The sequence below is a fragment of the Colletes latitarsis genome, chromosome 7 (assembly GCF_051014445.1).
Source record: "Colletes latitarsis isolate SP2378_abdomen chromosome 7, iyColLati1, whole genome shotgun sequence".
Classification (NCBI taxonomy): Eukaryota; Metazoa; Arthropoda; class Insecta; order Hymenoptera; family Colletidae; genus Colletes; species Colletes latitarsis.
The window spans coordinates 18200969-18216581 of NC_135140.1; the positions used below are offsets into that span (position 1 = coordinate 18200969).

The 15613-nt window shown below is 47.7% G+C and overlaps 2 protein-coding genes across 5 annotated transcripts in view; one reads left to right on the forward strand and one right to left on the reverse strand.

Moving 5' to 3' along the window:
* Positions 1-935: 935 nt before the first annotated feature.
* On the forward strand, positions 936-1546 carry LOC143343546 (uncharacterized). Its single transcript, XM_076768525.1, has 3 exons — positions 936-1039; positions 1105-1141; positions 1215-1546. Exons 1-3 carry the CDS (start codon positions 998-1000, stop codon positions 1544-1546), a joined length of 411 nt encoding a protein of 136 aa, XP_076624640.1. The 5' UTR covers positions 936-997.
* Positions 1547-2199: 653 nt separating this feature from the next.
* Positions 2200-15613, reverse strand: part of Uif (sushi, von Willebrand factor type A, EGF and pentraxin domain-containing protein uif) — a 35770-nt gene continuing 22356 nt past the window's right edge. Inside the window, exons 10-36 of one of the 4 annotated variants that reach the window (XM_076767665.1) lie at positions 15418-15586; positions 14993-15355; positions 14725-14907; positions 14468-14644; positions 14200-14402; positions 13499-14122; positions 13310-13433; positions 11920-13242; positions 11393-11845; positions 11107-11324; positions 10778-11030; positions 9865-10706; positions 8914-9797; positions 8451-8830; positions 8217-8382; positions 7891-8142; positions 7259-7800; positions 6974-7186; positions 6737-6892; positions 6553-6676; positions 6286-6348; positions 5099-5289; positions 4309-4946; positions 3878-4227; positions 3602-3804; positions 3427-3540; positions 2200-2622 (exon numbers count right to left, since the gene is read on the reverse strand). In XM_076767665.1, coding sequence (XP_076623780.1) covers positions 2591-2622; positions 3427-3540; positions 3602-3804; positions 3878-4227; positions 4309-4946; positions 5099-5289; positions 6286-6348; positions 6553-6676; positions 6737-6892; positions 6974-7186; positions 7259-7800; positions 7891-8142; positions 8217-8382; positions 8451-8830; positions 8914-9797; positions 9865-10706; positions 10778-11030; positions 11107-11324; positions 11393-11845; positions 11920-13242; positions 13310-13433; positions 13499-14122; positions 14200-14402; positions 14468-14644; positions 14725-14907; positions 14993-15355; positions 15418-15586 — 9240 coding nt within the window. In that variant the 3' untranslated portion in view covers positions 2200-2590. Of the gene's footprint in view, positions 2838-3426; positions 3541-3601; positions 3805-3877; positions 4228-4308; positions 4947-5098; positions 5290-6285; positions 6349-6552; positions 6677-6736; positions 6893-6973; positions 7187-7258; positions 7801-7890; positions 8143-8216; positions 8383-8450; positions 8831-8913; positions 9798-9864; positions 10707-10777; positions 11031-11106; positions 11325-11392; positions 11846-11919; positions 13243-13309; positions 13434-13498; positions 14123-14199; positions 14403-14467; positions 14645-14724; positions 14908-14992; positions 15356-15417; positions 15587-15613 lie in introns of all 4 variants that reach the window. The other 3 variants (XM_076767664.1, XM_076767667.1, XM_076767666.1) reach the window with 3 other exon arrangements.

Consider the following 15613-nt stretch of genomic DNA (forward strand, 5'->3'; position numbering starts at 1 on the left):
AGCCGCCACGCGACGCCCATTGAACAGAACGTAACGAGCCACACGCGAAATTTGAGTCGCAGCGACTCGTTTCCAGTCGATAAACGTGATCCTTTCTTTTTTCCACGCTCACGACCCGCTCGACGATGCAAATTTTTGGAGTTATTGCGCAACCAGTTTGCCCGGGATTCCCAAATTAATTAACGGACTCTCTTTTCCGGTCACGATCGAGGAATCGATCACATTTCCTCGTGGAAAAAGATTCCAACCTTTCTGGCGGCATGCGGACGTTGAAACTCGTATGTTGGAACGTATGTGCGTCGCAAGGACGATGGAACGATAAAAGATTACGTGACGGTACATCGATTACGGAAGAATGCTGAGGCGATTTTTTTGCTTTCGCGGAATGTGCGGCGGCTCGGAATCAACCGCATTAATGATGAATCACGCGGTGTTATCGTTTGAGCGTATCGTTGTAAAGAATTGAGCGCGTGGCGTTGCTAGATGGAGCTAACGGCACTCGTTACTTACACGCCAATGTAAATCGTGCGCCACGCAAATGTACGGGTACTCTATTTGCATAGAATTTTAACGATTGAAGTTTCTTGCGTCAGCCACTGTTGACATTTCTTTCTTTTTGAACTTGTATCACATAAGAATAGCTAAATATGTATACCAAATGCCTGGCCAATTTAGAAATCCCACATAAAGTTAGCATAATTTATCGTGGTCAGTGTGTGATGAAACACTGGCACGATTAGCGCTAAATAGCAGACAACGAACGGAATAATTTATTGCTTCGGTTTATTTTTAACCTTCGCGTGCAAATTTTCTACGTACGCGTGCGTGTATTTGATTATTGAAACAGCGAACGTTTCTATCGACCAAACAATAACAGTTCAGCAAAATGTCATTTACAATTTGATATGTTAACCAACGAAAAGAAATGATAAAATGGCAAAAACACGTGGTAATTAATTAATTGGAAATGGAATAAAGATAAATATAAACGTTTGCGATGGATAAAAAAGATTCTATGGATTTGAAGGATCGCATCGAGGTACAGCAACGATCATTGCTATTTTAAGATGGCAGTGAAAATAATAAGTAGTGTTACTTTTTCAGTTACTGTTGAAAATAATGACAAACGGATGCGCAGAAGGTGCATACATGAATCAGTATTCTTAAATTCTCGGCGAAATGAACAAATTTTAATTGCAACAAATTTATTTAAGATTCTAAAAATGTCACGAGTTCAGATTATGTTATCACCTCCGACGAATCGGATTCGGATAGCGAATCGGACGATCCAGTTTCCTCGGATTCGAACGAAAACGAAAACGAAGACTATGCTGATATTAAAGTTCGTTTAAATAAATTCTTCGAGGATCATGTGGAGAAAACGGAGAGACACTTACCTTCGAACGTAGCCTCTAATGCTGGAAACGATTTCCAATTCGAAGAAAAAATGTACAGAGTTATCCCGATATGGATAGACAAGAAAGTATCTAAATTAAAGAACTCGAATGAAAAATGGCGTGTCGAAGCTGCGCGAAGGCAGCGTTGAACGAGGTATTATCGAAATACATTTTATTAATAAAAAAGAAAACAACCGTTTGTTAAAGTTTTTACAATACAAAGTGGGAAACAGCGTCGTAGGCATACTCGAATGTACATTAGCGTTATTCTCGAATGGTTCTTGCTGATTTTTATTTCTTCTGAAATGCTGACTATAGTGGCGTCAAAAAATCGACCGCTCAGGGTCACGTTTCCGGCAGTAACTCGCGCCAGACGCATCCCCCACTTTTACGTCGTGTCAGAGTGGGGGTCTGGCGGACGTCAATGGTGGGGGACAGCGCCACCGATGACCCTGAACGGCCAATTTAATTTCCATCCGTCCGTGGACCAATAAATCTATCAGAACACATACGTTCGCGACATGTGTCGTCCGGAACGCGGCATAAAATTCAAATCCTAAATGTTTCTTTCGTTTCATCAGGTGCATTGCGTCTTTGCGCGCCTACGCGACATTATTTTACAGCGTGTGATACATATCTATAGTAACAAAATATAAATTCGCTTATGTATAGGTGTATTAACATACATGCACACACAGGTTCCTCTCGTTCGCACCGTTAATCGTAGAAGTTAATTAATAGAAATAGTCCTTAACGGCTAGGTGGTATTAAATTACAAAAAATTACAACCTCGCGCGTAGTCTTTTCATGTTTTTTTTTTTTCATTTTTTCTTTTTTTTTTTTTTTAATTCGTGGCCCTCGTTGATCGACCGACGGGTGCCGAAACAACGATCGATTTGATCGTCGTTCCAGGACTCGATTGTTTCACCGTCGATTAACGCACGCCCCCTCGTATTATGCTCGCCGAGCATCAGTCCGGGGAGATTGTCGCGGTGTTTGACTCGGTTTCAGTTCGACAAACGTCCGCGAATCTCCGAATGACGCGCCACTGGTACGATCTTCGTCTCGGGAATAATAAATAATTATTGGATTCGACGATGGAGCAACATTCCCCGTTGCTGGTGCGTGTCAGGGACGTCGACAGTGTTTTATTTTATATTCTACGCTGGTAGAACGTCGAATGCTCTTCGCGGTCACTGGCCCTCGCTATCACTGTCGCTTTTGTCTGCAAAAATGTTTGTCGGTGTCATTTCTTTTATATACCGGGTGTCCAATTCAACTTATCCCTGAGATGGGGCGTATTAACCCTTTCGCTGCGATTTCACGCTGCGCGGCAGGAGAACAGCGAACGGCTGCAGAAATTCTCGTATATTTCGCGGGTATTCGAATGCTTCGGGCAATGTTACGTCATATGTACTGTCGACAACGACATCCTATCAACTGAATAAAAAGATAAAAATAGTAGATCTAATATAATTTACAGATGTATCTGTACCAGAGTTGGCCATCGTTATCTAGGTAATTTTGGTATAAATGTATCATCTAGACAATCCTTGATCGATCGTTACTCCCAGCGTACGCCCGTCACAAATACAAGCTTGTCTAAACAAACTTTTATTCGTGATCAGCGGCGGATTAAAATTTATACAACAGATCTTTTAACTAGATAAAAGCATGTCCAACTCTGATCTGTACATCCTTCGTAAAATGAACGTCGCTTGTGGAGGGCGTACGTATACGTCCTTCGCAAATGAGCGTCAACTTATTGAGGCCGTATGTATACGGCCTTAGCAGCGAAAGGATTAATTCTTTCGATGCTAAGATCGTTGTTGTTGATCGTACACCATACGCGGGACACTTATGTTCACAGAGGCTAGCTATATCAGGTGAACGCATACTTTGAGTGTACACGTGGATGGGAAAGTTCAGAAATTTTGCAAATTGTTTAAAGCAGGAATGAGATAAGTTTTCTAGGGAGAATGTGGGTGAAATAGCAATGTCTGAATTCTTATTCGAAAGAACTACCAACCTTTCTTTCCAGGATACGCGTGACGTTTCAGTCTGTCGTACAGATCGTCTTTCGTGCCGTATATACTGGCGTTGGAACGAGCGAGACTGTTCATTTTACCATTGTGTAAACTCTCTGAAAAGTGCAAAGTCTCGTTAACACTCGGTTTTCGTGCTTTGCGTCCCGCGTTGCTTACCTTTCATGTAAGTCTCGTTGTAAAAGTTGGGCATTTCCCAACCGTCCTCTTCGTCGTCGTAATAGTGCGCGTAAGTGCTGTGATGCGACGGTGCTATGGACTCCGCGTACGGCGTGGGAGCACCGTAATAGAAGTTCACTTGCGACCCGTTCTGATCGGTCGCTGGCGTGAGCATCTTCTTGGGCTCCTTCTTTCGAGAAGCTCTGTAGAAACAATTTCGTTGTTTCACGACAAACGATATCCCTTCAAAAAAAAAGAAGAACGAAGTATACTGACCTGACGCAGATCATCCACACCAACAGGACAACGAATATGATCAAGATAACACCACCAGCGATGCCACCCGTGATGTAGAAGAACTCGGATTTCTCAGTGCACCGCTTTCCAGTGAAGCTACCGCTGCATCTACACGATGGTTGTCCTCGCGAGTCCTTCAAGCACACCCCCTCGTTGTCACAGTAGCCCATGCAGACGTCCGTGCATTCGGTACCAGTTCCGTTGTAACCTGGCTTACACTCACACTTGAAGTCGCTGGTTTCGGGTATCAGCAGACAGTACGCGTTCGCGTCGCAGTGCATCTCAGCGTCGCTGGTTTCGCATGGGTTAGTACAGTCAGCTTTGTTCGTCTAATTGAAACAGAGAAACCAGCATTTCGCAAATATCTCGGAAATTAAGGCCGTGCGGCGGTTATATGTATAAGCATTTACCGCTGATGTTCCTTTGGTGCTGGTATTGGGTGGACAGGGTATGCAGAAGGTCTGCTGAGGCTCCGACTGATAGGTTCCCTTCTTGCACTCCATGCATTCGTTCAGGGTTCCGTTCAGATAAGTTCCCGGATCGCAGACGGGAAGGGAGCACTCCTCGATGGCCGCTGAGCCCATGTTTGGCGTTGTCCTGCCCACAGGGCACGCCTGGCAAGCAGCCTGAACCCCTTGGGTGCGGTAGCTTCCGCGTGGGCAAGGCTCGCACTTGCCTTCGACGGCCAGCTGCTGTCCAGAGCCGCATTCGTCTCTGCATTCCTCGCGGGACACCGCCTCGGGTGTCCTGGTGGTCTTACCCAGGCCGCACAGCAAGCAGGAGAAGCTGCCTTCGTTGGGCTGATAGAAACCGTGGCCGCAGCTTCGACAGAGCCCAGCCACGTCGTCGTAATACTTTCCAGCTGGGCAGCGCTCTTTGCAGTCGGCTGCACTTCTGGCGCCTGGTCCAACCGTCACGCTAGGACGTCCGGCTATCACGGGGCAGGAACTGCACTTCAGTTGCCCTGACTCGCTTTGGTAGCTGCCCACTGGGCAGGACAGGCACTGCTTCGTTTCTTCGTCGTAGTACGTTCCCACAGCGCACGGCACTGCGGACGAGATGGAAACGAAGTTATTCTACGCGTATCAGTGAATTTGAACATTCCACAAAGTTAACCTACCCCTGTGCTGTGATCACAAATGCCAGAAGACGAGTTACTACACTCGTGTTCGAAGAAATCTTTGGTGGTTAAATGCTTACCGCAATCTGGCGCCATAACGACCTGTCCCACTGGGCAGTCGTAGTCAGATTCAAGAATCAGGGATGCTGGATCAGGTACAGTGTTCGGCAAGATGTAGTGAACGTCGAATTGATCTTCCTCCAGGATCAGTCTCTCCAATAAGGCCTGGACGGTCGCCCTCTCGTTCGAGTTAGCGTTCAAAATCGGATCGCTATAAAATACAGAGGACTGTTAACGAACTGGGAACCGATAGATCGTCTGTTTTAGCGATAGGTGAAGGAGAGTATGCGCAAATATGTACAGCCGTTATCTTAAGGCGAAGGTAACCAGGCAGACTTTCCATTGGATCCTCAGCAAGACGCAACCTTATCGACACCTATTAATTATGTACCTACGTAATGCTTAATGCTCAAGACGTCCTGGAATTCTAATATACAACATGGACGACGCCAAGTGTCATTGTAGCTTTTCTGTTATATTGACAACCTAAGCTGTTTGGTATCGATGAATCAGAATGTACCCGAGGATTCATGAAGGTATTCAAGCCTGATGGGAATGCTCATCAGTGCTCATAAAATGTCGTCAACCCAACAGCTTGGTTTCCAGTCAGGTGTTACGCCGTTACGTTGTTATTTCACTATCTTATCGTTGGTACCTACTTAAGTACCCATATGAATATGTCCCATTTATACTAATCGGTCGTGTATGAACAGTTAGTAAACAACGTGCATACCAATCGGTTAGGGTCGACTTTATCTTTGTTCATTTACGCGACAACTTATTTAAATCGACCCTGTTCGAGTTTCTTCTAGTACATGGACACGGAGAAAATTGCTAGTTACTTATGACTCGTTACATTTACGATCTGTTCAGGTTTATAAACAGATCAAACTCAACTGGCCATTTAAGGCAACCGAGACGGCTTTCTCGTTTCTTGAAAGCGAAGATAGGAAACCGGTTAGTGGCGATAGCTTTGACCCGGCAACCTGCGGGGCCAGTTGATTTTGACCCGACCGCAATAAGGTTATGATAGAGTAACATATTTCCTTTTCTCCGTATGCCCCTCATGCATTGCCGTCTAGTATGGTATATTCATGGTCGCGAATGGATTTATAAGAATGTGAGATGATGCCGGATATAACCGAGATGACGAGGACACATGTACAATGATATGTTTCGCACGTGGCATAAATCGAGCTGTCCTTACTTTATCGCTGGGAACGAGATCTCCACCTCGTAGGTATCGCTGCCTTGCCGCGCTTGTCTCGTTCTACGATGCAACACAAGTAACAAATTGCTCAGTACTAATTTAGGTCTTTGAACGAAGTCTGATTGAAGCTTGACTGCAAGCTAATGCTAGATAGCTAACTGAGTAATTCTCCCGTCGATAGGAACGTCGGGACTCACTTATGAGACGCAATTTTCAAAATAGAGAAGCGTATGCAATTTAACGAATCGAAACGTGGATACTTACGGTTCAGCTGGTACTACCGCGGAAATTATGTAAGTTCCGCCATCTTCTTCGTTGGTATCTCTGGTGGAGCGTACACGGTGATCGCATTGAACGTCGATGTTAAGATCCTTGCATTCACGAGTTCCTGCAAATATTAAATCAAGATTAAGTATCGAGGAAAGCCTGAGCGATAACGATGACGTACCTTCGTAAGAATACGAACAGAAGTTCCAGTCCCTGTTCAAGGAATTTACAGCATCCCGAACCTTCTTCTTGAGCACTCCTTGACCAGCTTCGTTACATAGAACCGACGTGGGGAAATTCATTTTAATTCTGAATACACGCTGAGCTGCTGTTGCACCTGAGTAAAATAAGAAACGTTGTATACCGAAATAATCAACAACTGGAAAGACAATGTCAGAAGAATAGGATGTAACATTACTTGTGCAAGCAGGGTACACCAAGGGGAGAGATGGATCATTGGTTGGCCTCCAGAAGCCTTCTGCTCCACAAGTGTAGAATTTAGGCACCTCTTGAGAGAACCTGAGGCCAGTGTTGCAGAAGATTTCACACACTTTGAACTGACCACCGGAGCCCCAATCCTTGCATTGTTGAGTACCTCCAATTGGATCAGCCAATTCCGGACAGAAGTCAGCTAAAGAATAAAACATGATCAATACTATCCAACTACACTTCATTAAAACACCAGGAATAAAAGATGACTTACACAGGACATAAACTTTGAAGTTGCAACTAGCAGAATTACCAGCCTGATCGTAAGCCACGTAGCTGATATCATAGGTACCCCACATCAATGTTTGCCCAGATTTGTGTCCATTTTTCTCTTGAACCTTCACTATGCCGACATTATCGGTAAATCGTGGTTCGTCCCAGGTGACAATAGACGAACCGTTCTTGGCGATTACCCAAAGGTCGCCTGGACAGTGTTCGACCTTTGGTGGAATCTTGTCAGACTCCAATTGCTGACACTTGCTGCCACCGTAGCCAGGTGGGCACACTCTTTGACCACAGTGCGATGGTACAACTCTTTCCACGCCCCCAATTGTTTCGTCGTATCCTGCCCAAGTCAACACCAAGTCTTGGTAGAGGACAGGTTCGGTGCGACAGTCGCGTACTTGTTTCTGTATTTCGTTAGTCACGTGCAAGGCTCTACTCCAGATTTGAACCTTGGTTAGATGCCCTTGGAACCCGGATTCGGTGTAGCCCTTTGCGTTTTCGCTTTGTGGTTTTCCTAGAACTGCCCAGGCACTGAAAGAAATTGTGTCAATTAAACACTTAAGCGATCACTTTCATTACAAGTCACACCTTTGTTGATTTTTATACAGATAGTAAACTCACTAAGCTGGTAGAGATCTGCCACTTCCATATCCCTCGGTTTTACTGGCAATTAATCCTTCTGTGATGAGAACTAATTCACCGCCATTTTCACCGTTCCAAACTACAGCAACGTGATGCCACTGACCGTCGTTGATCGTTGCGTATTCTCTAAACGGTAGATAAACGTCTTGCAGATCATGGAACAAGGATACTTGGACACCGTTACTGTGTGCTTGGACCATGAGTCTGCGGTTTATCGGGACATGAGGCGAGCTGTACACGAAACAGTTCGTAATTAGAACGCAACATATCAATAGTTTTGATTCCAATTGTTATTGAGTACTTACCTCACGGCATAAAGGGTGAAGAATATTCCGGCCTCATCTTTTTGGGTGTACTGTACCCACATAGCTACGGTTAGGCTCTTCCTTGCTCCGGTGAAGAAAGGAATCACTTGTGCGGCGCTGCTACGCGCTGGATCGCTGAAGTATAAGTCGTAATCCACTTGGATTGCTGTAAGAATGTGATTAATTGTGTGTTACCCAAAGTGAAATAGTTATTACAAGAAGCACGATGCTTACATTTCCTACAATCGTCGCCAGTTAAGTTGAACGGACATTGGCAGAAGAATTTCCCGGTGAGATCGATGCACGTTGCTGATGGAGGACACGAGTTCTCTTTGCAATCGATTATGTCCTCCTCGCAAGTTTTGCCTGTATATCCAGGTGGACAAACGCAAGCGAACCCAGGACCATCGTCGACGCAGGTGGCTCCATTTTTGCAAGCACCAGCTTGGCAGGCATCGTATTCGTACTGACACCCGATTCCAGTGTAGTCATCTGGACACGTGCAATTGAGTCCTGAGCCAAAATCTTGGCAACGTCCATTGTGCATGCATGGGTTACCAATGCAACGCTCCGGTGCAGTCTCGCATTGCTTTCCGTCAGTTCCTGACGGGCATCTACAACATTCAAGACAGGATTGTAAACAATGCGCCATTTGTTTGTTAAACAACGAGCTACCTTACGTCGTTGCAATACTTACACGCAGAAGTAATCCATGAACAAGTCAACGCATGCAGCGTCGTTTTGGCAAGGATGGTTCTGGCACATTCCAACGTCGATCTCGCAGTGAACACCGGTCCAGCCTTCTGGGCACATGCACTTGAATCCGCCAACCTCGTCTCTGCATGTAGCACCATTCAAACAAGGACCAGAGCTACAATCGTCGATGTTAATCTCGCACGCAGCGCCAGTGTAGCCTTCGCGACAGTGACACACGAACGTGTTGTCAAGATCAACGCAACGATCCGTCCCGACTGGGCTGCAAGGGTCGCTGAGACACTCGTCCAGCTCAGCCTCGCATTGGAGTCCAACGAAACCTGGCCTGCACTTGCAGACGAATCCCTCCAATTGATCTAAGCAAGTTCCTCCGTTCTGACAGGGTTCTGAGGAACAGTCGTCGATCGTGTGCTGACACTGTTTGCCCGTATACCCTGGTTCGCAAGTGCAAGTGAATCCGTCTATTTGGTCGATGCATTGGCCATTGTTGCGGCACGGTTTGTTGGAGCATTCGTTGATGTTCGTCTCGCAGGCTGAGCCAGTCCATCCTGGATGGCAGATGCACTCGTGGCTGAACAAGTTATCCACGCAGATACCGTTCAAGCAAGGATTGCCCGAGCACAAGTCGATCTTCTCGTGGCATCGTTTGCCAGTGAATCCAGGCGGACAGTCGCAGCTGAAGTCAGCCACCAAGTCCGTGCAGTTGGCTCCCAGCAAACAGGGTTTCTCCGCACAATCGTCCGTGTTGATCTCGCAGCTCTGACCTTCCCATCCTGGCACACAGTCGCATTTGTAGCGACCTTGTTGCAGGGCCACGCAAGTCGCGCCGTTGTTGCAAGGATTTCCGCTCGCCGTGCAAGGATTTATCTGCAATTACAACACAGTGTTACGAACAGTTAAGATACGTGATACTTCGAACGATAAATAAACTTACAGTGATGTCGCAATCGACGCCAGTGTATCCAGACCTGCACAGACACGTGTAGTTGCTGAAGCCGGGCTCGTCTTTGCACATTGCCCTTTCAGGGCAAGTGTCGTTCGTGCAATCGGACTTTTCCTCCTGACAATTGATTCCAGAGTACCCATTGGCGCATTGACACCTATATCCCTGCGGCAAGTCTATGCAAGTGGCGCCGTTGTAACACGGTTGAGACGCGCATTCGTCGATATCGATTTCACAACGCCTTCCTGAGAATCCAGCAGGGCACAGACACTGAACACCGTGGCCTATGGGCACGCACAAGCCTCCATGCTGGCATACACTGTCGGTACACTGCACCGGCTTGCACTCTTCACGACCAAGCGCGCCTGGTCCGTCGGTGTACATATTCGTCGGACACTCGACACACGTAGTCGCTCCGTGTTGCGGCTGGAAGAAGTCTTTTGGACACTGAGCACACGGGGCCAGTCCTGTGTCGGAGTACATGCCTGGAGAACACTTTGCTCTGCATCGATCGCGTCCTGGCGCGGCTGGTTGATAGGTGAACGTTCCGGCTGGACAGGTCTGACAGTCCTTGTATCCACCGATTGGTGGCTCGCCGGTGTAGCTGTTCCTAGGACACTCCAGACACGGTACTAGACCAGTGGGAGAATATGTACCGTACCCACAAACCGGTATGCAGTCGTCTATGCTCTTCGAACCCTCCTCCCTTGTGTATGTACCGAATGGGCACCGCAAACAAGAGCCCTGACGATCGCTGTTCTGATAGAAACCTTTGGGACACGATGTGCACTGCTTTTGCTTTTCTCCGGCGAAAGTGCCAGCTGGACAGTGCACTGCAATGGAAAATATTTCGTTTAATCTCGTACGATACGGGAAAATTGCACAGTTACGATCGATTACTCACAACATCGTGGAACATCGTTGGTGTCCATGTTCAAAACCTCGCCAATGCTGCATGTGAAACCCCGCGTGATAGACGACTTCAGAGCCCGAAGCGGTGGACACTGATTTCCGATAGAAGACACGTTCAACAAAGGCTCTATAACTGCGCTAGTGGAAGGAACTGACAGATCGAAGATTAGGTTCAACGTCGAGCCACAAAGATCGTACAGCTGAGGCTGGCGTACAGCAGGAACGACAACGAGAACGAAGTCCATCTGAAATTTATAAATAATTCATGGTTAATGCGATGAGATCGACAGGGAAGATACTTTTCAAAGTGTGGGTGCTCACCTTCAAGACGTTTTCTTCGAGCAAGTACGGAACAGACCTCACAAACGACACGTTCATGTTTACGTTGACAGCAGAACAACGTTGAGTCAGGATATTATTCAGGTCCATATAGTACTGGGACATCAGATCCTGGTACTGTGGTAGACAGGACCTCGAAACGGCGCCGTTAGCGCGATATGTTACCGCAGCGACGACATGGTAGTTTGCCTGTTGAGTGTCTGTTAAACGAGAATTTATTTAAAGCTCTGGTCGAATGGCACCTGGAACTGGAGGAAGGAAGACTTACTTTCAGAGACACAGTCGGGGACGACGGAAGCTGGAGTCCAATGCTTGTTGACATCACAGGTGAACGTCTTTACAGGAGCACCATCGGTGAACCTGAAACCGTTCTTGCAAGTTGCTATGCACTGCTGACCTTTGTCACCAGGAACGCATTTCAGTCCTCCGTTGGCTGGTGGTTTCAACTCCCAGTCCACGCATGGCGTTGCTTGCACCGACACTTGGAAATGGCAGGATGCTCTGTTGCCGCTCGCGTCCGTCGCGTAAACCGTTACGTTTTCGAAGCTGCCGATCGGTATCACCGCTCTTTCCGGCACGAACGTGATCTTCACTGGACCAGAAGGATCAGTGGCGTTGATTCGCCTTCGAGTCTCGTTGAAATTGACCGTGTAACTCTCCTGCTTGTCGACTAGCTCGATCACGTAACTCTGTGGGCAGCTGAGCTTCGGTGGTGTTACGTCTGCAAAGGGTGTTACAGTGATAAGTGAATGTTATTCTTACGAATCGAAGTGAGAAACCAGGTGGTATACAGACCAGGTACGGTGATGTTGATCTCGCAAATGGCGACGTTCCCGTCGTAATCGAACGCCACGTATTTAACCACAGTGTCTTCGAACACGCGTAATGGCGTCCTGAAGCTGCGAGGCTTCACTTCGAGTCGCGCGATGCTACCGCTGTTGTCGATGGCTGTTGGTTCAGTGAAGTTCACGGGCAACAACCCGCCATCGGCTCCCTTCTGCACCACTATCGGTTGTTGAGGGCAATTTTGGAACACCGGAGGTTCGTTGTCAACGCAAGGAGAGAAACCATAATCGTAGCCCAACAACGGTTCCGCCACGGGTTCCTCGCACCCCATTAACTCGAACTTCAGACAAGCGGTGTCCATGTAACTGACGATACCCAAGATCACGAAGCGCGCTTGGACGTATTTGGGTAAAGTGATCATCGCCAGTTCGCCGTAGTTGCCAGGATCTCGCATCGTCAGGTTGAAATTGGGGAAATAGACCACGTAATTCTCCACCTCGGCTTGCTTGTAGAAGAATCTGATCTCCGTTGGTCTTCCAACGATGTCGTTCGTCACCACGCCTTTAACCAGGATCGCCTTCACTCTGAATACCTGGCCCAAATCTACGCTAACATAAGTGAACGCCTCCTGCTTGCCGCACCAGCCTGTCACCGAGTTCAGACGAACGTTTTTCGCTTCATAGTTCGGTTTCTCAGAGGTGGCGTTGATGGCAGAGTCTGGAATGCGCCCGGAGGCTAATCCCAGAGGTTTCACGACTTTGCATTCCGGCTCCCGGACGCAGACGATAGGTCTTGGATTAATGAGAATGTATCCTGGTCTGCTGCAACCGAACTGAACCTCGGATCCTTGCTCGTAGCTCCTGGCTACTTGGTAGCCGTCGCTTGGCCGACCAGGGTCTTCGCAAACGGGACCTTCGCATCGTAGATTACCAAAGTCCCAAATACCATTCGCTTGACATCTGACGACGTTATCGTGATGATTCGTTTGACCAGCCAGTTTGAACGTGTCTTGACAGCCGAAGTAGAAGGATGACTGGTATTTGGTATCCAAGTACTGGCCGTACTCGGCCCCAGGAGTAGGCAAAGGCTTTCCACAGTCAGCTCGAGGACAGGCTGGCTGCGATCCCGAGAGCCAGTATTCTGGTAAACCAGGTTTCGGATCGTAGACGCATTGTCGGAAGCCTGAAGTGGCTGTGTTCCTCAGATATCGTCCATTACTACCACACTTCAGCGTGACGTTTTGCTTGAAGGGTACCAGGACACTTGCTTCATCGGTACGAAGAACCGACAGACCCTCGTTTTTGTCGTCTGGTAGAGACACACACTTTGCATCTGGAGAGATTATGACCATTAGTGACTTGTCAGATATAAGTTATTTCGACTGCAATTGGTTACTTACACTGACACTCTGGTGTGGTTCCATTCCAAGCTCCACTAGAAGTACATACGACAGCCGAGGAACCGGACAACACGTAACCAAAATTACATTGAAATTTGACCAAGTCGCCAAAGTGATGTTGTTGCTATAAACAAAATCATAATAACAGTCATAGTGGCGTCGCTTTGAGTGTGCATATTAGATACATACCTTAGTCGACAAGAGTTTTCCATTTTCCGGCACGGATATGGATGGACACATAACCGGCACGCAAGTCTTGTTCTTCTGATACAAATCACCATCTCTATCGCCAGTTTCGTACTTTTCGATGTTAAATCCGGCTGTCCCGTTGCTCTTGTACAACTCGAAACCCGTGTTGCACATGCAGGCATAGCTGCCAGGGTTGTTGATGCACTTTTGGTGGCAGCCGCCATTGTTGACGGCGCACTCGTTGATGTCGGTGCACTCCAGGCGAGTACATCCCATTATTTCGAGCTTCATGCATGGCGCTCCGACGTAGTCCTGTATCCTGAACCTTATGAAGCGTGCTTCGATGGACACTGGCAGATTCAAGACGGAAAGAATGGGCGCCTGTATTCTGAACTCTACCGGAGTTCCGTCAGGATTCGTGTAGTCTTTGAAGGTGTCTGTCAAGTCGTCTGTATATTGAATTCGGACTGCTGAAGTGTACGCTATATTGCCATCTACTCTCGCAACGCCTTGCGTTCGGAAACCACGAATGATCGTTGGTGCTTTCATGTCGATCATCACCCAGTTCGTCCCGGGTTCGATGTTGTTACCGCACCAGCCATCACCGTTGTTCAGACGGACACCCTTAAAGTCAAAGAACTGGTTACATCGTGCTTCAATTAAATACCAAAGTACCGCTGTATTTGGACTTAATGACTTACAGTCTTGGCGTATCCATTCTCAGAGCTTGAAACGGTGATTGACTCATCAGGGATACCGCCATTAATAAGCCCAAGATCACCTATAGGCCTGCACTCCATAGTAGGAGCGAAACCTGGCTTGCACTTGCAGGTGAATGCACCAGCGTTGTTTATGCACTCGGTGGAAGCCAAGTCGCACTGACTCGACGCACACTCGTTTATATCTGAAACACCGGAGTCCGCGGATAAAGAAGAATCAAAAATAGGATGGTGAACAGTCGATTCGTACCTTCGCAGGTTGGAACGTTATCGAATCTCTGATCGGGCCCACACTGTATGATGTTGGACCCAGAAAGCTTATAGCCCCTGTTGCATTGCACCCTGGCATCGTCGCCGTACAAGTAGTCCCTGGTTGAATCGACGACGAAACCATTCTTGATCGTAGGCAGTAATGGGCATTTCGCTCCTACACGCCAAAGTATCGTCAATCGAAACGAGGCGTCAGATTTTGCAACCAAACACCCTTGAATCTAAATAGATACTCACGAGAACACGTTGGCACCTCGTCGGACCATGTTCCGTTGCTCATGCAGAGAATCACGGGATGTCCGCTTCTGACGTATCCTGGCTCGCATTCGAACCTAACGATCGTTCCGTAACTGCGACCGCCTCCGTTCAGAATGGTAATGTTCGAGTGGGGGGCCTCCGGAAGCGGGGAACATTGAGATGCTGCACAGGAAACGCATTGGTGTCACTTGGAGATTAATCGTGGTGTCTTTGTTATTGAGCAACATGTTACTAATGACCGACTTACCCAAGCAAGAGGGTTTCTTCTCCCATCTTCCATCTGCCATGCACGAAATCTTCTCGGTAGGACGACCAGTCGGAAACGCGAATCCGGCGTAACACTGATATGTGGCCAGACCCTTGTACGTGACGTTGGATGATCCAATCGAGAAGCCATTGTCTATTTGGGGCACGGGTCCGCAGTAGACTTCTTGGCACTTGGGAATGTACGTGACGGACCAGTTGCCACCTGGCAGACACTCCGTGGTAATTTTCGGCTTGCCAGTCGCGAATTCCTGACCCAGGGGACAGGAGAACGTCACCTGTGTACCGAACGCAGTGTCCCTGCTGGAAGCCAGGGCACCTTCGCCGGACTGAAGATACGGACAGTCTGTGGAAGTCAAAGAACGTTAGTAATCCGGATCATAAGTTACTTGATCGCGTCCACGTCACCTGCTGAGAACTCTGCTTGCCATCCGGGACTGCTATGCAAGGCGTCGGAGGTGAATCGGACGAGCATCTCTCCGCTCTCGGCGGTGAGCGTAATCTTTGGCCTTGTGTTGGACGTGAATCCATTCCCAGGGTGCAAACGGAGCCCGTTAGTGTTGGAACCATCGTAGATCTACGGAACACATTCACAAATTAAGAC